General features: G+C 38.3%; 3 protein-coding genes across 9 annotated transcripts; 2 read left to right on the forward strand and 1 right to left on the reverse strand.

The window, feature by feature from the left end:
* The first annotated feature begins 308 nt into the window (after positions 1-308).
* On the forward strand, positions 309-3,106 carry Mocs1 (Molybdenum cofactor synthesis 1). 2 transcript variants are annotated; one of them, XM_089588604.1, is made up of 7 exons: positions 309-635; positions 694-811; positions 1,029-1,196; positions 1,264-1,715; positions 1,824-2,058; positions 2,156-2,206; positions 2,348-3,106. In XM_089588604.1, the coding sequence occupies exons 1-7, from the start codon at positions 549-551 to the stop codon at positions 2,944-2,946; spliced, it is 1,710 nt and encodes a 569-aa protein (XP_089444730.1). In that variant the 5' UTR covers positions 309-548; the 3' UTR covers positions 2,947-3,106. The 2 variants fall into 2 exon arrangements, with proteins under 2 accessions (XP_089444730.1, XP_014208030.2); XM_014352544.3 differs by lacking the exon at positions 2,156-2,206.
* INTS7 (Integrator complex subunit 7) lies at positions 2,971-6,926 on the reverse strand. The gene is made up of 9 exons (XM_014352533.2): positions 6,583-6,926; positions 6,187-6,509; positions 5,639-6,113; positions 5,329-5,548; positions 4,647-5,252; positions 4,287-4,566; positions 4,111-4,214; positions 3,490-4,033; positions 2,971-3,405 (listed from the first exon to the last, which is right to left on the reverse strand). Exons 1-9 carry the CDS (start codon positions 6,707-6,709, stop codon positions 3,142-3,144), a joined length of 2,943 nt encoding a protein of 980 aa, XP_014208019.2. The 5' UTR covers positions 6,710-6,926; the 3' UTR covers positions 2,971-3,141.
* A 1,753-nt stretch (positions 6,927-8,679) lies between these two features.
* Positions 8,680-21,900, forward strand: tgo (Aryl hydrocarbon receptor nuclear translocator homolog tgo). 6 transcript variants are annotated; one of them, XM_014349905.2, is made up of 10 exons: positions 8,680-9,107; positions 9,440-9,485; positions 15,732-15,812; positions 17,511-17,671; positions 18,722-19,042; positions 19,119-19,322; positions 19,506-19,691; positions 19,798-20,107; positions 20,193-20,740; positions 20,814-21,900. In XM_014349905.2, exons 1-10 carry the CDS (start codon positions 9,068-9,070, stop codon positions 21,017-21,019), a joined length of 2,103 nt encoding a protein of 700 aa, XP_014205391.2. In that variant the 5' UTR covers positions 8,680-9,067; the 3' UTR covers positions 21,020-21,900. The 6 variants fall into 6 exon arrangements, with proteins under 6 accessions (XP_014205391.2, XP_014205398.2, XP_089444647.1 ...); XM_014349912.2 differs by having other exon boundaries at positions 19,536-19,691; XM_089588524.1 differs by lacking the exons at positions 8,680-9,107; positions 9,440-9,485 and adding exons at positions 10,837-10,932; positions 11,074-11,532.
* Positions 21,901-21,930: the final 30 nt, after the last annotated feature.

Below are 21,930 nucleotides of genomic sequence, written 5' to 3' on the forward strand. Positions count from 1 at the left end.
ATTTTTCGGCTCATTGTCCGATTCGGCTCATTGCCCTAAGTCTCCAGAAACCAATATTTGACTTCTACACATGTGCAGATGACCAAAATACGTTTAAAAGTGCACGCTTGACTTTTCCAAGATAAAGCCCCTGCTTATGCTTACTTGCTTATCTTCTTACATATTTATTTTCAACACTTATACATTGTGACTTTGTGTAGCTGTATAGTTAGTATAGTATATACTGTTAATTTTGGTCACATTACAGCAACTCCGCACTATTAGCACGTCTCTTATCTTTCTTTCTCTCTCACACATACGATATACTTATTATCTTACGGAATTTTTCGTGAAGGAGAATGGAAGGGGAGCAAGAGGAGTCATATTACACTTCTCGAACTTTTTAAAGAGTAATAAATTCTTATCACGAAACAAAAGATACCCCGGCTTTAACTTGTAAACTTCCTGCCAGCTGTTAATTCTATTTCTATTTTTATTGTTGATTTTATGGTTTTGTTTTTTTCCTCTTAACTTTACACCCTGCATAAGTACTCCGTTTTAGTATTTTCATGAGCATGTTACAAAAATTTAACGGAATCAAGGCACTTGCAGCCAAATACTCCACGACAAAGCTAGCCACAAAGTCTCTTAACAGAGTAAGATACATTTTATTACTTTGCCAAAATGTCTTTTTCTTTATTTTTTACATTTAAGCTCAAACAACTGAGGAATGAATTATGCCAGGATGCTAAATCTTCTATTTTGACAGACACTTTTGGTCGCCATCACACTTATTTGAGAATTTCAATAACAGAAAGATGTAATTTAAGATGTAAGAATTAAAACGAGTTTCTTATCAACTACTTATTGCAGTTTACTATTGCATCTAGGTGCTGACTAAGGGTGTACAACCGTATACTGTGCCAACACACTTCAGGAACTGTTTTGCAATTACTATCAGTATTGTGATGCGCTGATGACATGCACAATATACGGTTCCGGCCCTTAGTCAACACTTCCTTGTATGAATACAAGTCTCGATATTCCAGGTACATATTGTATGCCTTCCAGTGGAGTTGAACTTACTCGAAATGAAAATATTTTAAAAACTGATGAAATAATTCAACTAGCCAATCTTTTTGTGAGAGAAGGCATTACTAAAATCAGATTAACTGGTGGTGAACCTACTGTTAGAAAAGATATTGTAGATATTATTGGTAAATGAAATAAATTTAGTGTCTTTAACATACAATAGTCAAAATTAACTCAAGTATTATTCTATAGCTCAACTCAAAGGTCTTGAAGGTCTAGAAACTCTTGCTATGACAACAAATGGTATAACATTGACTAGGCAATTGCCTGCATTGCAGAGAGCTGGCTTAAATTTATTAAACATATCTTTAGATACGTTGAAGCCAGATAGGTTTGAAAAATTTACTAGACGAAAAGGCTGGAATAAAGTTATGGCTTCCATTGACTTGGCAATTCAGTTAGGATACAATCCCGTTAAAATAAATACTGTGGTAATGAGGAACTTTAATGATGATGAAATTACAGACTTTGTAGAGTTAACAAAAAATAAACCAATTGACGTGAGATTCATTGAATATATGCCATTCTCTGGAAATGAATGGAATACCAATAAAATGGTACCATTTATAGAAATGAAAAAAATCATAGAAAGAACATATCATGGTTTTAAAAAAATATCTGATATGCCTAATGATACCTCAAAGGTAATATTTATTGTTTATTTTCGATTTCTTAAATTAAAAAAGAAATTATAGCTGGTTAGAGATAAATTTTTATATACTTTATTAGTAGATTTTAAATTTTAACTATAGGCTTTCCATGTTCCTGGATACATGGGTCAAGTAGGTTTTATTACTTCTATGAGTGAGAATTTTTGCAATTCGTGCAATAGATTAAGGATCACAGCTGATGGCAACTTGAAAGTATGTCTATTTGAAGGAAAAGGAGAGGTATCTTTAAGAGATGCTTTGAGAAACAATATTTCGAGCCAAGACTTGAAAATTATTATTCGCAATGCAGTACTTAAAAAGAAAAAACAGCATGCAGGTACTATATTCAACAATTATGTTAGAAAAAAAATAATCACAAATTTGATTTGTAGGTCTTCATAAAATAACATTTAATTTTATTTCCAATTTTTTAGGAATGCTAAACCTCAGTCAAATGGAAAATAGACCTATGATCCTGATTGGTGGTTAATTTTTTTCGTAAATAAGAATATTTTGATTCAAAATTTATCATGTATTAGAGATTATAATTTTCTCAAATCGGTATGTTTTCGTTGACTTTTATAAAAATATTTCGAAAAATTCATTCAACAAGATTTTTTTTCCAGGTGACGGAAAAAATAATAATTTAAAGGCACCTGGAAACAGAATACTCAACTTAACAGTGTTACCAAGTACGATGAATCATCAAAGTTATCAAGTGAAACAATGCAGAAAGAGATTGTACACCACGCTGACTCATATAGATAAGGAAGGAAAAGCAGCAATGGTAGATGTGGGTACAAAAAGTCAAAATGTTCGTATTGCTAAAGCTAGAGGATATATTTACGTTGGGGCTATTATTACTCAATTAATAATGGAAAATAATATTAAAAAAGGCGATGCTCTAACAATTGCGCAATTGGCAGGAATAATGGCTGCTAAAAAAACTTGGGATTTGATACCGCTTTGTCATCCATTAACGCTCAACTATGTAAAAGTTGATTTAAAATTGAGTGTCGATTCGCACCGAGTCGAAATAACGTCGGAAGTTAAATGTACGGAAAAAACCGGTGTAGAAATGGAAGCTTTAGTGGCTGTGAGTGTTGCAGCTCTCACGGTATATGATATGTGTAAATCAGCAGTTCCACCTGATACAATGCACATAGCTGGTATAGAGTTAGTTTCTAAGGTGGGAGGTACTAGAGGTGATTTTTACAGAGAATAACTTAATTAATAACACAATTGTGCATTGTTTGCAAAAATTATAATTTTTAGAAAATTTACAAATCTATTTTTTTAATTTCTGTAGATGAAATTTTTACATGTGATGGAAAAGTATTGTATAATATGTAATGTACAGATCGTTATATTTTTATAATAATTTACATGGGAATAAAAGGTTATCGTTAAGATAAAACGTCTACGAAAGTTTTTTGCGCATGGGTTCCTCAAACACTCTAACTTGCAAAGTTGATCGAGGTCCACATTTCCAAATATTTCCACTTTCATCTACTATGTTAGCACTTGCAGTAACCTGATACTGACCACCGGTCGATGTATTACTCCCAATGTTACTACTGCACGCATTATTATTGCTTTGAGGAGCAAAGGACAGTAGAAACTCGCAAGCAAAGAAATCACGATGAGGCACAACCGTCTGCTCGAGATCACTAATTCCTGAATCCTAAAGAAATAAAAAGAAAAAAAAACTTGATGCTTTAGCAAAATTTTGAATATCAAAGATAAATTTTATTGTATATTCATGTACCTTTTTTTCAAAACCAGTCTTAGACGGTGATGTGGTAGATATAGTAACGCAAATAGCTGATACTGATCTGTATAACGAAGCTCGTTTGCCGTGTCTCAATACACCCTCGACCTTGAGGGCTAACTGACTACCTTGAGGCACAGAGAAAGGCTCACCAAGTACACGTGGTTGCGGTGCTACCGAAAGCTTGATGCTAGTCGATTGGAGTTGTTGGAAAAAGAATCTAGGAACAGGTAGCTGAAATTTGCCACTAGTCAGGAACTCGACCTGTGTAATTAGTTTGGCTACTCGAATATGACTAACGCCGTTTCTCTCAACGTCAGATGCAGTTGCGGTCTCGTTAGGGACTGGCGCTAATTCCTGAATTTGGGCACAGCAGCGTGACAGCTGTTGCATTTCAAGTGTATCTCCAAAATGAAAGTTAGAAGTGATGGGCGATCCTAGAGTATCCGTGTTGTCTTCTTTATCTGGAGTCGAATTTGCTGGATTGCTTGTGCAGACTCGTTGCACGCTTTGCGCCATTAGCAAACACAGTTCTCGTAGACTGTTTTTAAAATTTCGGTTAAAGATTTTACTTATTATGATGTGATGAATGACATTTTTTGATAAAAAAAAGGATACGCTCTTATGTTATTCAATGAGCCAGGATCGGCATCAAAGGCAGATTGGTACAATTTTTGGTAATTCTCGGCGCAAGTTCGTAACTCGCTTATCGCTTTCCGCAACTGAAAAACCCATTTCAATTAATATACAATGGACAAAAAACATTAACCTAATTATTCCAACGATTCATTCACCTGATTTGTCACACGACCGTATCTGAGTAAATCATCTTTTGCCGTGACTGCTTCATGTGTGGCAATAGCATAAGGTGGAGCTGTACACAACGACCTACAGGAGTGCAGTAATTGTAGCAGTGCCTGTAGAAATTCACAGCGTAGTTTGGAATAATCACAAGCAAACTGCAAACTCCTGAGAGGTGTACTTGCAGCTTTAAAGGAGGCACAAGCGCTACCATACCGAGCTATCGCACTGTTCAATTTCTTTACCGTATTCTTTTCGCCATCGGGATTATCTCTGAAAAAAAATTTATTTTTATACATACAACCCTTAATGACCGTTAAATGAAAAAAAAAAAAAAATTCTTTTATTCTTACAATATATAACTTTCGGCACTCGTCATTAATTCCAAGCCAGACAACCAAAAATGAAGTTGCTCCAGAGCAACTGCCTCTTTTAAAGCATTGAATAATCGAGATGCAATCTTGTGATGTCCATATCGCGTAGCTCCGCGTGCAATTTTATATTTGTTCCAATTATCAACGGACTTGACAACAAAATCGAGAGTTATCAAACATTCGTCGTTCCATTCATAGCCATTAGCTACTATTTGAAAAAGTAATGTGCAGAGCATCACTTTAGTCTGGGTATGCGGCGCTTGTTTAATTTTCACAAGAATATCTGGTAGTAGAGGAAGCAAAATATTGTCCCCTAAGCTTCCTATTGCTCCTAAAGCTTCACAAAGTGTGACAGCTTGATGATCGTTTTCTTTGCTAGTTGTTGTAGTGTTTACGAGAGTTGAACCAATCGCGTCGATGAAAACAGCGCAATGACTACGTTGTGTTTGGCATAGTTTAATGGTCAACTTTAAGCATACATTCAATTGATACAAATACTTGTTGTCTAATGCTAGCAGCATAATTAACGATTCTAGGCAAGAGACTACAGGCTGTACATCGAAAACGGGTAATCCTTCCTCGTAACTAAAATTTAAAATATTCAGTTACTAAAAAAAATTTCGTACATTTGACGTAAGTGTAAAAACAAAGATTATTTTACCAATAACACGCTATCCTAGACAAAATTGTAACAGCTTTTACAGCTACAATTGGATTTGGGGAATAACAAGCAGACGAGCACAAACGTATGAGCGGGCTTCCTTCTTCCATATTGGCATCACAAGTTAAGGGGGAGTTACTCAAAACTTCAATGACTTTTAAAGATTTAATTAATAAATTTACATTCCTCGAATCATCTTGTAAAAGAGTTGATGAATAATCTAAAAAAGTATTAAATTTATTAGAATATTTTTATTATTATTATAATTATTACTATTTCCTATTAATAGTTAAATAATTAAAATAAATACCAATTAGTTGCTTAAGTGCACCTTGTGGCCACAGATGAGCTCCTTTCTTTGCCAAAATATGTAAAAGCTGCAGAGCATGCAGTTTAATAGACAGTCTTGGATCTTCCCTCAAATATTTTAACAGTAATGTGACTTGGGCTGGTACGTGTATCAGTGCAGCTGAAGCTAAAGTAGTTGAAGTACTTAATGTAACGCGTACAAAATCAACTGCAGGATAGCTTTCAAGTAATTCTATACATAATTCATTAGCCATCGATGCTGTAGAAATATCATGGTACATGTACTGCAAGATGGGTATCAGCTGCAGCTTCATTGAGGCTGGGGTAGCTTGACCTCTGATCATGTCGGAAATTTTACTGCACATGAAAATTGCAAATAATTTTGATTGTGCTGCAAACATTTGAGCAGCATATATAGCTGCTTCAACTTGAACCAAATCATGACAATCTAAGGATCTTCTTATACTGTGATGTACCTGCAAATGAAACATACAATTTTTTATTATTTTCTTTTTTTATTAAAAATTAATAATCAAGTAAAAAGTTTACTTGTTTTCGCTCCGGTATTATTCTAGCAATGCTACCCAAAGTTCTTAGTGCGAGTGCTTTGGCTACTGGATCGTTTGAATGCATAACATTGTAAATTCTTCCAACAAACTCCTCGACATTCAAAATTTTATCCAGATGTTTTTCACTTTGTTGACAAACTCGTAAAATCCATAATCTCAAAAAATTACTCTTTCCTGTCCTGAAGACTTCCGCTAGCTTCAGAAGCGATGAGTTTATCAGTATAGGAAATGGATATTTTTCAAAAAGTCTCGGAAATCGTATAATAGCCTCGCATTGCTCTCCAATTTTGGTGGAGCGCAAGGCTGAAAGAAAAATAGATTTTTTAATTGACAATTAGAAGGTATTTAAAACAATAAATTTTTACAGCAAATAAACCTTTGTCAAGTTCCATAAGAGCAGTGTTGGCATCTTGTTCCGGTTCACCGATGGCTATGTCACTAAAGGCATTCATTCTTACATTAATCATTCTACGAATTTTCAGATCAACACCATCCACCCACATTAATTTACTCCATTATCTTAAGATGTATGCAATGTAAACAAAGCCATCATGTATTAGAATTTGTAATTCTTTTTTTCTCGTCTAAACACATGCATCATTGAACGGATTTACGGAAACTAAAAACATATTAGGTAGAATTTAATTGAAATTGTTTGATCCTAAGTTAAATTTTTCCTTCACAAAACTGAATAAAAGCTGGGAGAAAGTGAAAATGTGTTTTAATCATGCAGCTTTGACCAATTTGGTTATGTTTACACGAAAAATATATATTTGTAGATTGAACGATAAAGTCACCAGACTGCATTACCATCAGCAGACAATATTTTTAGTCAATAAGTCAGAAACTGTTGATGTGTGGCCGTCGACTGTTGGTCAACAAATAATCTGGAATCTCTCTCTTTTCTGCGAATCGAGAAAGGAAGCGAGAGAGATATAACGATATAAGTATGCACAGTAAAAAATTTTGTAGAAAAATTACTACGCTATACGCATTGGAAAAAATCCGACCAATGCTAGACGTAGTATATTAAGGTGGTTCTTCACCTAACCCATTTACTTAAACTTACAGGGAAACTTGAAGGGATTGTTATTAAAGTTATAAGGCATCTTCTCTTAAAATTTTAAGTCCCTTTATCAGGCAAATTTTTGAAAACAAGTCAGTCAAAAAATGCACTTTTAACATGTATTCTTATGTAGGTTACTTTTCCATACTACGATATCATGTAATATCTCGTAAAGTAGACTTAAGATCGTAATAGAAAAAGTTTGTAGTGAAAGAAGAACTTTTCAGCTTTCTAATAATATAACAAAAGTTTGGGCTGATCAGGGAATTAGTATACGATATTTAATCGTAAACGAAATGTCTGCCGTGTAAACTGCGGCAACGTCTGCTTGAGTAGGAGCGTACATGCCATTTTCAGAACCTTGCATCAAAAAAAAATTTTTTTATAACTCTTACTCTGACTTTATTAGCTTGTTTATTTGTACGTAAATGCAATGATATTATAGTCAAGTGCCAGTAAAACATATTTTATGTTGCAAATAATAAACTAATCGAAAATTAGAAAACCACAGGGTCCCGTGTCGCTTTGATACGGCACCATCGTGAAGAACCACCTTAACTATGAAAATAGCTACAATACTTTTAAAATAGAAAAATTACTACATGAGTAGTAATAATTAAGAAGAAAATTTGTCTATAGTATATTTACGACAGCATTAGAGAAAATACTATCAGTTTTGTAACTTTCCAGCCAGGTAGCGTACATGTTCATTTTTTCAGTGAATGAATACACTACGTTCGTAGTAAAAACTACGACACACTAGGAATGGTTGAAACGAGTTACATTTTTAGTGCTATAGTAATTTAAACAGGGGGCTCATTTAAAAATGAAATAATGTCTTTTACAACGTTAAACTTTTATTTAGTGCTGAAAATACTTGCACAGTGTTTATATTAATTTTTTATTTTATAATTCAATCTTTGGCCATGCGGACGACGAGGTTATGTGGAACAGAATTATGCATATGGTGCACTAGTAATAACATTGCAATCTTACTGTATTTATTTGCTGCATAAAACTGTAACTTAATTAAACCTTAGGAACGACAATTTAGTTGACCAATTTGGAACTGACACGAAAACCAGAGCTTCAACACACAAACAGCACTACGACATTTTTTCGATTATTCCAGCGCCTGCAGATTATGCAAAAATGAAATTTTAATAGAAATCAACGAATTTCACTTTACTACGCTGATAGTGTTTTTACAATTCTACAAGTAATATATAACTACAAAATAGTATTTTACCCAATGCAATAGTTGTGTATTATACTACACAGCGTCGTAAAATAACTACGCTACGCATTGGTCGGATTATTTCCAACTCTAGACGTAGCAAAATTACTACCATCGTAGTGAACTTACTTAAAAATTAGCATTAATACTAGCCGCTTGTAAATTTATTTCGTCAGACGAGGTACAGTTACTATAGTATATAGAAGAGTGGTATTTTTTACTAAAAAATTTTTTACTGTGTGGGGATGGATGGAAAATGAGGAATGGAAGGAAGAGAGAGACAGAAGTAAAACTCCAAAATGGCGAAGAAGTTGCTGCTGCTGGGGGCAGCGCGTGAAAACAGTGTCCATATAGGTCTATGAATACGTTATTCATTGGATCACGTGTCAAGTGTACTATTTATCGATAAAAAGTGAACGACATTATATCATAAACAAAAATTAAAGGTTGTGATCGATGATACAGCGGTGGTGATTGTGAACAGAGTCCGGCTGCAGGGCTCGAGCGAGCGAGAGAGAGAAGAGTGGGCCTTTCTCCCGCACACGCAACCCAGGCTGAATGTTCATCCAAATGTCTGCGATCGCCCATTCTATGCCAGGTAATTGTCACAACGCTTGGATATTATCCTATACTTTGCCGTGTTTTTTTAGCATCGATAAAAATATCAAACGATTTGAGGTCGTCTACCTCTTTCCAAGCGCTATAGTCTCTATTGTTGATTGTTGATGTGATTGACTGATATATATACCTATATAGTGACGCGTTGCCCTGTAGGTTGTCTTGTGTGTGTATGTGGAAAGGTATAACAAGTAACGTGTATATGTCACAACATGAGAGATGGAATAGCCTTGGAGATGATGTGCTGCTGTTGTTAGGTATTGTGTTAAGTAAAGAAAAAATTTGCTAAAGTTTTTTTTTTTTCATTTGTAGGTAGCAACCCGAGCAGTCTGACGCAGAAACGAAACGACAGTATTGGGTGAGTTTTTCTGTTCTGTTTGTACATTTTTTTTACAAATATTTAGTTGCTTCTTTGTAAATGCAAAGTTTTGCTTGAACACCTCATTTTTTTTTTTTTTTTTTTTTTTTTTATCTATCAGACGTAACGTTTTGTTTACTTTGACTACCAAAAAGAGCTAGATTTAATGTTATCAAATTGTTTGACAAATAATTATTTTCTAGATAATGACTCTATTGCAACTTACTGTTCATTAAATTTATTCCTATGTACTGAACAAGTTTTGATTAAATTGAAATGGTTCAATAACAAATATCCACTCTAATCAACTGATATATTTTTCTGTATGCACTTAGCAATAGAGCTCAAGGCCTCGTTTTAAAATCATGTAATTTACTGTCGTGTTTAATAAATACAGATTTTTACGACAGATCGAATATATTTTGAAAGGATGAGAAGAAGCTTCGATAAACAAGCTTCAGGAATTCGCTAACACGATTTGTTTACTTAAAAATTAAACTCATATTATGATGATGAAATTTTATTGACGTTTTTTCATCATCACACAACAAAAAAAAAATACACATGAAAATAGTATTGTACACAAAACACTTGTCTTTTCAAAAGTTCTTGAACGGCAGTACATGAATATCATGTGCTTAAAAAAAAAGACCCTCATTCAGTTCAATTTCCTCTGATTAAAATGTTGTCATTCTAGGGCCTAGGAAAAAAAAAACCGATTTTTACGAGTGAGAGCACAGAACGCTATCCCCGTATCCGCTTCTCCCGAATACTATAAATTACCATTGATTCGTATACACGGTAGCGGTACGTTTGAAATCGCCTTCCTCTCGGTCATGCCTTTCTTGAGCACAGAAGCGATTCGTCACTGCCGGTTTTTCCCCAAATCGACTCCAAAAAGCTAAAAAAATCCATCCACCTTAGCACGCACACCTTGAGATTTGGGGTATCATGATATCAATAGGTATTCATATGATGAAGTATGCTCAGAAGAAGACTTGGTTAAGTCACAGATACATGTAATTCTCAGCTCGGTAGAATCCACGTGCTTTTTAAAGGGAGTAGGAGAAGGAAAAGAGAAGAAGGGGTTGGATGCATATGTCCGAGCCATCAGAGTCAAGGATGCGCGCGTTACACACCACTACAGCTACACCACACCCATATTATAGTGGTGGGAGAGAGAGAGAGAAGGAGAAGGAAGAAAGAAAGAGAGGAAAAGCAGCGCGCAGGGGGGTACAGTACAGTCCGAGGAGAGAGGGGGCCGGAGTCAGTACATCGTGAAGGATCACAGACGAAGGCGAAGAGGGCACCGGGCAGTCAGTGGCGAGTGTTAAGGGCGACCGGCAGTACCTCTCCATAGGTGTGTACTTGCACACTACCGATCCGATTCGACCAACCACTGTATAGTGCTCGAGTGTATCACATACGTACAACTTATTATAACTTGGTGCGGATACATACGTACAGTGCCTGGTTCGAGCCTGCAAGGAGATACTTACACATTATCGTCTGGCGATGCTGCTCCGATCCGGCAATAACGGTTTGGCTGACACGAACTCTGCCCTTGTTGTTATTACTGGCCTCGTAGCCTCCACCGAAAGTCACAAGAAGCGCTTGACGGCGACACGTGCGAGGTGACGACAGTGACACATCACAAACAATATACCCAAGTGCAGTGGACTCCGATTGTCGTTGTTGTTGTCGTTGTTGTTGTTGCTGCATACGTCAAACCGCGACAGCAAAAAATGTACGGAGCCAGTGCAGCCGGGAGCAGCGGGACCTACGAGGGCCTCCAGGCAGCCTCGAGCTACGGCCCGACCGAGGGCGCCTATCATCAACTGGTGGTACCGATCTCGGGCTCGGCTGGCCCTCCGCCGCCTCACCTGCTGGTCTACCCGGCCAATAATCCGTCGCACCATCATCAGCCCCAGCAGAATCAGTTCCATCCGATCTCGTCGGCTCTGGTGGAACAGGACTCGTCCCTGACCTCCCTGCCGTTGTCGTCTGCCCCGGCACAACCACCCCAGCCGAACTCCAAGAGAAGGAGGTAAAGTGACGCCGATCAACTACCGATATCTCGGCTCCTTTATTTTCTCGCCTAATAGTGCCCAAGAGTCAGTTACATTTTACGTGTGTCATTGTCCCGTAACGTGACGTGCCCGCCGTGGCCATCTTTTTTGCATCGTCTTTCAATAATTATTGTTATTTTTATTATCGTCGAGCCGCGTCGAGCGCACGCGGAAGTATACATAATACAACGTAAGTTGTACGTGTCGTTTGCTCGTGCGGCTCTTTTTCTCTCCGACTCTTTTTTTTTTTTTTTTTTTTTTTTTTTTTTTTTTTTTTTTTTTTTTCAAGCTTTTTCGTTTTACCACACTTGGCCGGTGGATTTTCAGTGCGCGCGAGTGTATGCACATCGACGATAAGAAAATAAAGCCATCGGTGATTTTGTTATCGTCGCGCGTGAGCGTGCAGAAAAAAAAACACAATAGCTTGCAATTGTAGGCCATCCGATCACTAACGACCTACCGCCCGTTGGGCAAAATTGAAAATAATTAACGTTTGGTGCGTTGATCGGTATCGTCACCGTGTACTTAATAATAATAATAAAAATGTCAAAAGCCGTCCGATTTATGTGAGCAAAAAGTTATTAACAGTACCTAAAAATACAGCCACGAGTTCACGACATTCCCGTCCGATGTGGTACGGTGTATAGGTACTTTTTGCACATGTACAAACCTACAACGCACTTCTCACACGGTACATTAGGATGGGGCATTTTCATGCAGTTGAACTCTTGTGTGTAGGTACGCCTAAGTACCATACGAACCGTATATTATTCCTACATAGTCCGGGAGCCAGGGTACTTTTCGTAGCCGATGGAGGTCCATGGTTGCACCAAAGTTTTTTTTATGTATTTTGATGCGCTGATTCCGATTTTCGAAGGTGCTTGGCTGTAAAGTTGGCCGATTAATTGTTATAAACATTTTTTATAAACAAATAAGAAATTTTCATTTTTTTGACATAAAAAAATTTTTTTTAGTTTTTTTGGCCAATTTTAAGACAAAAAGTATTTTTGTCATTTTTTCGTAAAACCCTTCGTTTACGAGTAAAAAATTCACGAAGTTTCGAAAAACAGGGTTTTTCACGAAATTCGACCAGACGTTGCACATTCATTAATGCATATTTTTTAATCCAACACGGCTTAAAACTTTCGTATAATATAGTACTACAATAATATGGAATAAGCAATGTATGATTTGAATTGGATTTTTATCTAGCAATGCCTCATCGTTAGGTCCATTGCGCGCTTACGCGGTAAGTATGTACTGGAGACCACGCATGAGAGTTCATTATGTTTATTTATAAAGAGCTGCATTTAAACTTTCTTCCGATATTTTTACTCCTTATTTAAATGTCTAAGGATGCACATCATAAAAATTTTTAGGTAGCATATTGTTAAACAATTTGTTTAAACAAAAATTTTTTTTTTTTTTTTGAAAAAAATTTTTTTTTATTTATCTTTCATGTTTTTAGCATCAAGAATCTAATAAATGCATAAATAATTCCCAATAACCCAAATGTTTGCGTTATCTACAATTTGTACATTTTACAACGTGAAGCATTTAGGTGACATATTAACTTAAATTAACTGAATTCTTAGTCTCACTTTATCATTTGCATTGCATAAACTTGTTTTACTACTTACCCTTTTTCCTTTTTACAGTAGAATATCGGAAGAAAGTTTAAATGCAGCTCTTTATAAATAAACATAATGAACTCTCATGCGTGGTCTCCAGTACATACTTACCGCGTAAGCGCGCAATGGACCTAACGATGAGGCATTGCTAGATAAAAATCCAATTCAAATCATACATTGCTCATTCCATATTATTGTAGTACTATATTATACGAAAGTTTTAAGCCGTGTTGGATTAAAAAATATGCATTAATGAATGTGCAACGTCTGGTCGAATTTCGTGAAAAACCCTGTTTTTCGAAACTTCGTGAATTTTTTACTCGTAAACGAAGGGTTTTACGAAAAAATGACAAGAGTACTTTTTGTCTTAAAATTGGCCAAAAAAACTAAAAAAAATTTTTTTATGTCAAAAAAATGAAAATTTCTTATTTGTTTATAAAAAATGTTTATAACAATTAATCGGCCAACTTTACAGCCAAGCACCTTCGAAAATCGGATTCAGCGCATCAAAATACATAAAAAAAACTTTGGTGCAACCATGGACCTCCATCGGCTACGAAAAGTACCCTGGCTCCCGGACTAACATGGGTTTTGTACCTCGCGGCAGTGCACCATCTCGTAATGATGATAACAATCTGGCCGGCCACGTATAATGTATATGTTACACACGCATCAGCGGAATCCTAGCTCTCTTCGTATACTTGTAACGTTTGCTCGAAATTCGCGAGAGATTATTAGCCAGATGCGCGCTCTCTTAATAGGCATATATTCCTGCCCGTGCGCATATATAGGTATACACGTGTGAGTTTTTCTTTTCGTCCGTGTGTGCGTGTATATTTGCATTGCACGCGGTGTGGTGCGATTAGAGAGTATATATATCAAGCCGTACGGGGGTTGAGAAGTAAGTAGGTAAAACCATACGAAGATTCTCTCTCTCGGCGTAATATGCTATGGGTTTTCGAGCCATAGGTGTATTAGGTACCCGACATTCCTAGTGCGTGTACACGCATATTATGAGCATACATACATTTACGTTTGTACCCATCAGCGCTTCCGGCTCTCTCGAGCAATTATATTTTAATTTTCCGTAATCTCTCTCTCTCTCTCTCTCTCTCTCTTTTTAACCTAGCTATCGTTGATTTTTCAATTTTATTATTCGCAACACATGCAGAGAAGGGGGCGCCAAATGCGTATGATTAGGACTTATTAGGCGCGCCGAGCACGGCGATAAAGAGTTTCTTTTGCACAGAGCAAATATTTATACGAACGGCGGCAATTATTACCGCTACGAAATCTCGCTGTTTCAATCTTAAGAATATAAGCAATAAAGTATATGTATAGGCATGTACGTTTATTCCAGTGGTTTGGCGCGTGCGATATCGGAGCAGTTTAGTTATGGCTCTGATTGCCCCCTTCCCCAAATTAATTCCTTTGGACGCTAACTCGGTCAAGCGCGAAGAAAATTGCTCTCCGTGTAACTGTTCCTGCCTTTTTTTTCCGTTGCTGATACTCGTACGATTAAAAATTGTATCATTCGTTGTACTGTTTATACGCGGGGGGGGGAGGGGGAACTGTAAAGAAAGAAACAAAAGCTCCACGGGGTTGGATTTGTACCCGGATGCGCGGCCCGTGACACACGTTGCCCCACCACCGTTGTTGTGCCGCGCTCTCGATCCCCCTGCTCCGCGACTATACATATATACCGATCATGAACGGGTATTGTATATATATATACACACACCGTATATACATGGGGGCAGCCACGTGCTTTGCTGAAAGGTTTTTTCCTTTTTCCAAGCACCGCACTATACGTAGATAATTTTAACGCTTCTTTTTTTTTTTCTTTTTTTTTTATATACCGATGTCAATGGTTAAATAGACGAATAGTCGATTGATGCGTGAAAAAAGAACACCCGGTAGATCGCGGATAAAACGCATTTTATCTGTACCTTGGAATTTTTGAGATTCACTTTTCATTGTCCGACGTCGCAGGTGAGAAAAGCTCGCAGCTGGAAACCTCAACCCCTGTCGTTCCCTTTTCTCAGGGAGGGGCTGGGGGGGGGGAAAGGCACCTAATGGAGAAATTTCGAAAACACAGGTAAACCTCATAGCCGTGACACCGTGTCCGGTAGTTGCAGTTTAGTTAACCATTGGCTTTCCTTTCGAGCGCAGCATCGTCGTTGTTTGACTTTTTTCTTTTTCGGATATACTCACCGGAGGTTAGATTGTAGAACCGGTGTGTTACAATAATTTCCTACTCTAGGCAAAAAAAAAAGCTTATAGTTAATAAAATAACGAAATTGAGTGCAGTGATTTTCATACAAGACTATACTGCAATTCCCAGTAGGTACAGAACAATTAAATTTCATCATCGTACGGATGATAGCGACATAATCCATATACCTCATATCTGTATGTATATACGATTGATTGCAAGGTGTTTCCCATAAAATATAACCATGTGTACGTGTATCGATGAAAAGGCACGATCAACAAGGTGATACGAATGATAATTAATGTACGTCCCGACTTGCGTGTGATTACAGATCCGATGAGGACGACCCGAGCTCGGGCAAGTACAGAAGAATGGACGACGAAAACGTGCAGGACAAGGACCGCTTCGCCAGGTAATTAAATGCCGCCTCGACACATTATGTCAATTACGTTGTACATCTTTCCCTGTTTATATATGTATACCTCTCAAATGACACCTCATGCTCGCACGCCCGAACGAGCTCCGTGACGATTATTAAGACAGCTCGCGCCGCGCAGAAGAGGAACAAAAAAAAAAAAAAAAAAAAAAAAAGAAGCACGTAATGATCATCATTTGGGGGAAGAAGAAAAGCGTGTCAGTAGGCGAGCGCGCGCGCGCGAAAAATCGGCTGCGAAACTTTTTGCGCTGCAGGGTCCTCCTCGTATCACCGTACAAAAGGGGCAGGGGGGGAAAGAAAAAATAAACATCTCTTGCGAAGGACTCTTGGGTCGTTGACGCGTTTCGCGATCGTGATTTGCGATGTATATAATACATACATATATGTACACCGGTTCATACATCACAATACACCACGATAGCCATGTGCGCCTTTCGACCATACCCACCCCCGCTTGCTCGCGTCTAGGGTATATATATATATATATATATATATATATATATATATATATATATATATATATATATATATATACATATATGTGTGTACGTGTAAATAACGTGCAAGAGAGAGGGAAGAAGAGAAAAGAAGATACAGTCGAGCGTTCGTCCGAGTATGTGTATGTAGTGCTGCAGATTTTCCGCGAGCAAAAAAAGGAGAGACCTGCACTCGCTCGCGCTGCGCGCCGTCTCTATAATATATGTGAGTGTGTGTGTGTTGTGTATTATATACCCGTACCCCGTACCCCCACAGCGTGGGAACAAGTCTGCGGGACGTAGGTATATAAGTACGACGCCGGTCAAGAGAGCCCGTGCCATATGCACCACCGCCGCGTTTGCACTCTTTACACTACATGTCAGGAGTTGCATGTGTGTGTGTGTACTCCTGATGCTGTATATATTTATATGTGTACTTGTAACGTTGTAACCCTCCCCCTCGGTACTTCTTCCTCGCCGGCTTATACTTTTCCTCTTCTCTTTTGCCGTGTCTGTGTGTGTGTGTGTGCGTACGAAGCTCAAACTAATTGAGCTTTTCTTGTTTTTCTTCATCTTTCTTGGGTTTATTTTTTATTTTATTTTATTTTTTTTCCACAAATCTAAAAGGGTCGTTCAATGTGTTTTTCTATGATGTTTTACTGGTAAAGTAACGGAAATGTTCTTTTTTTCTTAGCTGTATTCATCAATCAGAAACATAAGATGAATATATATATATATATATATATATGAATGGGTGTACCCGAACATCCTGTATTAGTCCGGTCATGAATCGCTCGATCGCTGTACTTTTAATTACTTACGCTGTTTAAAAGAAAATATGCATGTACATGTATATTAAAATAGAGATAATAGCAAGACTTTGTACTCTCATGTACATAATATACATTGTACACACGACATAACAATTAAGAGATACGTGGACGTGCATTTATGGTGATGCGAGTGAGGTCGGAAAGTAGATACGCGTAATCAAAGCCGGGCCGCGTTTTCTCTCAGATCGAACTTGACCATCACAATACGTAATTAGGGGTGAATATCTATGCAAGTACAAGCATACCGACGTCTTGGTGTAAATAATATCGTGCGATGATAATTCCCAACTAGTGTGACATTAAAATCACCATACGTGTGTAAGATGATCCATTGATACATGATTGATCCATTGTTTGTCAAGCAGCAGGGAAAACCACTGCGAGATCGAGAGACGCCGGCGCAACAAGATGACAGCCTACATAACCGAGCTCTCGGACATGGTGCCGACCTGCTCGGCGTTGGCCCGCAAGCCCGACAAGCTCACCATACTCCGCATGGCTGTTGCCCACATGAAGGCCCTCAGAGGTAAATATTATGTTACATGTACTTTGTCTTTTGCTCCCTCTCGTCGCGCACTCCAGGAAATGCCAAGGTACCCTATACCCCCCCGGGCGTCTCTGGAATACGAAAGAAAGCCCTGCACAACGCGGTCCCCGCGTTTCCGGTGAAGGGCAAGCCACAGAGCTTTGGATTGTTTTATATAGTCGCGCGCGCTCGCGCGCCTCCCGAATACGAATCAGCTGAAATTTTTCCCTCCCATCTTACTCTCTTCCCCCCCCTCCCCCGACGTACGTATGTATATGTGTGTAACGTGTGTGTTGCACCTGAGAGAGCGCGGTGCACCATGCAGAGACTTGAATGAGCGATTTTACGAGTCAATCTGCCGGTGTCCCCGTCCCTCTATTTCTCCCCTGTGTCGTATTCTTTCACCACGACCTTTTTTTTTTCTCCCCTCACCCCCCTTCTCTTCGTTTCGGGTGTACGGGATGAAAACGCCGAGATTACGGCCGCTCTTCCCGGAATTTCTTGCATATATCGGCCGCAATAGCATCTCTCTCTCTCTCTCTCTCCTCCCCCGACCCCCTTCTTTACTCTCTCTCTCTCGTCTTACCGGACGGTTGCTCTTTCGCTCTCACCCGCAGTGAAGTTCACTTGGCGATTCCGATCTTGTAGCAGCGATACGCCACGAGGAGAGAGAGCCTCCATATACACCCTCGCACTCCCCCCCCCCCTTTTTGTGTATCGTAGTCTCCTTCCCATCTTCTTTTTTAAATTAAGTATACCTACGTCTTGTTTATTTTATCTGTCTGTCCCTCTCTCTTGATCACCGTCTCCGTTGTTGTCCATCACTGCACGTATATGCGAGTAATTAATTTGTTATTGTTGAACGATTTTCCGTCACTTGCGTGATCGAACACACGATTATACTAAATCTATACTGATGGAGACAAATTTAGGATCGTGATTCGTTGCCCACTGATTACTGCATGCAGAGGCGATAATTATTCAAGGGATTGAAATGAAAACAGTATATTGTAAATATTACATTGGATATTTGAATCGTTCTGGTCACAGGTACGGGAAATACGAGTAACGACGGGACGTACAAGCCATCCTTTCTCACGGACCAAGAGTTGAAGCATCTAATCCTAGAGGCAGCAGATGGTTTTCTCTTCGTGGTCAACTGTGACACCGGCCGTATTATATACATTTCGGACTCGGTGGGCCCGGTGCTCAACTACTCGCAGAGCGACTGGTACGGCACTAGTCTGTACAATCAGGTGCATCCGGACGATGTGGAGAAGGTGCGCGAACAGCTGAGCACCTCCGAGCCCGACCACGCTGGGAGGGTGCTTGATCTCAAAACCGGCACTGTCAAGAAAGAGGGCCATCAGTGTTAGTAGTATATCTACATTAAAATATGTGTACACACGTGGTTATTTTTATTTAACATATAATCTGCTCTCAACAGCTTCAGTGAGACTGAGCATGGGCTCGAGGCGTGGCTTCATCTGTCGCATGAAGGTGGGAAATCTGCAGACGAGCGGTGACATGGCCGCTGCGCACGGGCTTCAGCGTATGAAGCAGCGCAACTCGCTGGGACCACCAGGACGCGACGGTCAAAACTTTGCTGTCGTTCATTGTACTGGTTACATTAAAAATTGGCCCCCTACTGGTTAGTACGAGTTTTGCTTTGTCAAACGAATTGCCAATAAATGCAATGATTGTTAATACATGTACATATATATATGTATATTTTTTTTTTCTATTAATCCCCAAGATACGGCAATACTTCGTTAAACAAGCGAAAAATAACATGGATTATTTTTATCACATTTGTTTGTTTGTATATGCTTAGGCGATTTTGTGTCCCCATGTATCCCCACAGGTGTGGGCATGGCTGATCGTGGCGGCGTTCAAGGTGGGCCCAACAACGTCGGTGACGATGGTGCTAATTCTCAATACAGTCTCGTCGCCATTGGACGGCTCCAAGTCACCAGCACACCCAATACGAACGATTTGGCTGGATCTAGTAGTAATAACGGTAAAATTTTTTTTTTTTTTTTTTCAACAAAACCTCTATGAATCACAACATTTTGACAATTGTTAATACAAAAACTTTTTTCAACGTTTGTTTATTTCGATTTCAGAATTTATTTCTCGTCACTCTGTAGAAGGTAAATTTACCTTCGTGGACCAGAGGGTAGGCGCGATTTTAGGATATACACCGTCTGATCTTCTTGGCCATCCATGCTATGAGTTCTTCCATCCTGAGGATCATACTCACATGCGGGAAAGCTTTGAACAGGTTTTGAAGCTGAAGGGCCAAGTTTTATCTGTCATGTATAGATTTAGAGCAAAGAACCGTGACTGGGTTTGGCTTAGAACTTCAGCGTTTTCTTTTATCAATCCATACTCCGATGAGGTCGAATATATCATTTGCACAAATACGACAGCCAAGTAAGTGAAAAAATACCAATTAAATTTTTTTTTTTTTTTTTATATATAATTAAGAATGTTTCTAATTTTCTTCATTTTTATTCAGATCTCTGCATGGAGGTAATAGTGAAGGTCAAAGTCAGGGAGAGAACGATGTTGTAAATGCCTATGGTCAACCTGGATTGGATTACACTCTGGATCGACATCCGGTTCGAAACCCCATGTATCCAACCGCGACCAGCCATCACATGATGCAACATCCACCGGGTATGCCTGGCACGGTACCTCCAGCTCCACCAGCACCTCAACAGGCTAGACCTCCTAGCACTCAAAATGTGTATCCGAGTTACGAGACAACGCAATCACCAATAGCTTATGGCTCTCCTGGCCAGCAAAATACCAATTCGTCGGTAATGAACCGAATTCAAAAACCAACTACGAATACGTCGCCCACACCTGTGGTTCAACAGTCAACCGGCAATTGGTCGAATATTGGACGCCAACAACCCGTGTCATGCGAAGGTTACCAATACACTCAATCAAGTCCGTCTAGATCTCCAAGTGGACCTACGTACACGCAGTTGAATAGTGGAGCTAGAACGCCAGTGTCCCAGCAATACCACGCAGTCACAACAGTGCCTAACAACAATACAGGTATAATATAATGCGCTCGATTAAACGAATTTGTATAAATGGGTTATTATAAAAACTTTTGCACTTTATTAAGGAATGTGGAGCTGGCAGGGACAACAGCAACACCAAGGCCCTCCTCAAGACGCCAATGGACAGCCTACTGCTCAAGTTGGTGGTCAGCCTCAAGCTACTCATCCTCAAGCAACTGGAGCACCTGCCCCACAGACTCAGGAGCTAAGTGACATGCTACAGATGCTTCAAGACCAAGAACTCAGTATGTTTAATACCACCTTTGAATGAGCGCGCGGACTAATTTGAGGATAATTATTAAATAAACTTTTTATTGTGTTCAAGTTATTCAAGTGATAAGGGAAAAGGATAACTTGAAAATGTTTTAAACTCAACGGGCACTATTATTGTGTTGTAAAAGAGGCAAGCTCAAAAATCTCTTTGTTTCGTCTCTCTTCTTAATTAATTGTAAGAAAGAATAAAATGATTATATATATATATATACAAATATATATATAAAGCACCATGGCACTAACAAAACCAAAATAAAATTATAAATGGCCATTGCTTGATACATGTACCAAGAGAAAAAGCGAGTGAAATGTGTAAAGCATTTTTTTTAGTTTTTCGATATAAATTAGATGTAAGGTAACAATAATTTTATGATTAATTTAGCTGAACTCTATTATTTAAGTAATTGTAATTATAAACAGTGCAATTGTTATCATCTCTCTGACGAGATTTTTTTATAAAAATTGTATAAAAATGTCTTTACTTTGTGAGCACCAAATTGTAATTGTACCGTGTGAATCCGAATTTTACTAGTGAAGTTTAATTCAAGTCCAAAGTAAACAGTATAATTTTAATTAATTACACGCAAAAAATTTTTAATTTATAACCAGATAGTCTGGATCATCTGCTAAACTGGTCCATTTAATTTTACTACTGTGTCCATAGCCGATTGAACGTATTAGGAAAACAATAAAAATTGTATTAGTTTGCTATGTCGATATTAATGCGTTGTTATTAATATGATGGTATAACTGTATTGAAAAAAACTATTTTAGAAAAGGTTAGTGTTTTAAAAAATTTTGTACAATATGAAAAATTGTGAATGTTGATCAAGTATTATTTTGAAGAAAACTGGAGCATTTTATACATACACTTGAGACAGTTTTCTTTATGCCAGTATGTGTACATTA

The sequence above is a fragment of the Copidosoma floridanum genome, unplaced genomic scaffold, assembly GCF_036245765.1.
Source record: "Copidosoma floridanum isolate Cflo_tuat_1 unplaced genomic scaffold, Cflo_Japanese_pri ptg000007l, whole genome shotgun sequence".
Classification (NCBI taxonomy): Eukaryota; Metazoa; Arthropoda; class Insecta; order Hymenoptera; family Encyrtidae; genus Copidosoma; species Copidosoma floridanum.

Bases quoted from the DNA above. Each gene is read 5' to 3' on its own strand.
- Mocs1 (XM_089588604.1), top strand. From the start codon at position 549: ATGAGCATGTTACAAAAATTTAACGGAATCAAGGCACTTGCAGCCAAA. The intron at 636-693 runs GTAAGATACATT...TTTACATTTAAG, and splicing joins CCACAAAGTCTCTTAACAGA to CTCAAACAACTGAGGAATGA. The intron at 1,716-1,823 runs GTAATATTTATT...TTTTAACTATAG, and splicing joins TGCCTAATGATACCTCAAAG to GCTTTCCATGTTCCTGGATA.
- INTS7 (XM_014352533.2), bottom strand. From the start codon at position 6,709: ATGTGGGTGGATGGTGTTGATCTGAAAATTCGTAGAATGATTAATGTA. The intron at 6,510-6,582 runs GTTTATTTGCTG...TTTTTCTTTCAG, and splicing joins TCTTATGGAACTTGACAAAG to CCTTGCGCTCCACCAAAATT. The intron at 3,406-3,489 runs GTACATGAATAT...TTATTTCTTTAG, and splicing joins AGACTGGTTTTGAAAAAAAG to GATTCAGGAATTAGTGATCT.
- tgo (XM_089588521.1), top strand. From the start codon at position 11,231: ATGTACGGAGCCAGTGCAGCCGGGAGCAGCGGGACCTACGAGGGCCTC. The intron at 20,108-20,192 runs GTAAGTGAAAAA...ATTTTTATTCAG, and splicing joins TGCACAAATACGACAGCCAA to ATCTCTGCATGGAGGTAATA. The intron at 20,741-20,813 runs GTATAATATAAT...CACTTTATTAAG, and splicing joins AGTGCCTAACAACAATACAG to GAATGTGGAGCTGGCAGGGA.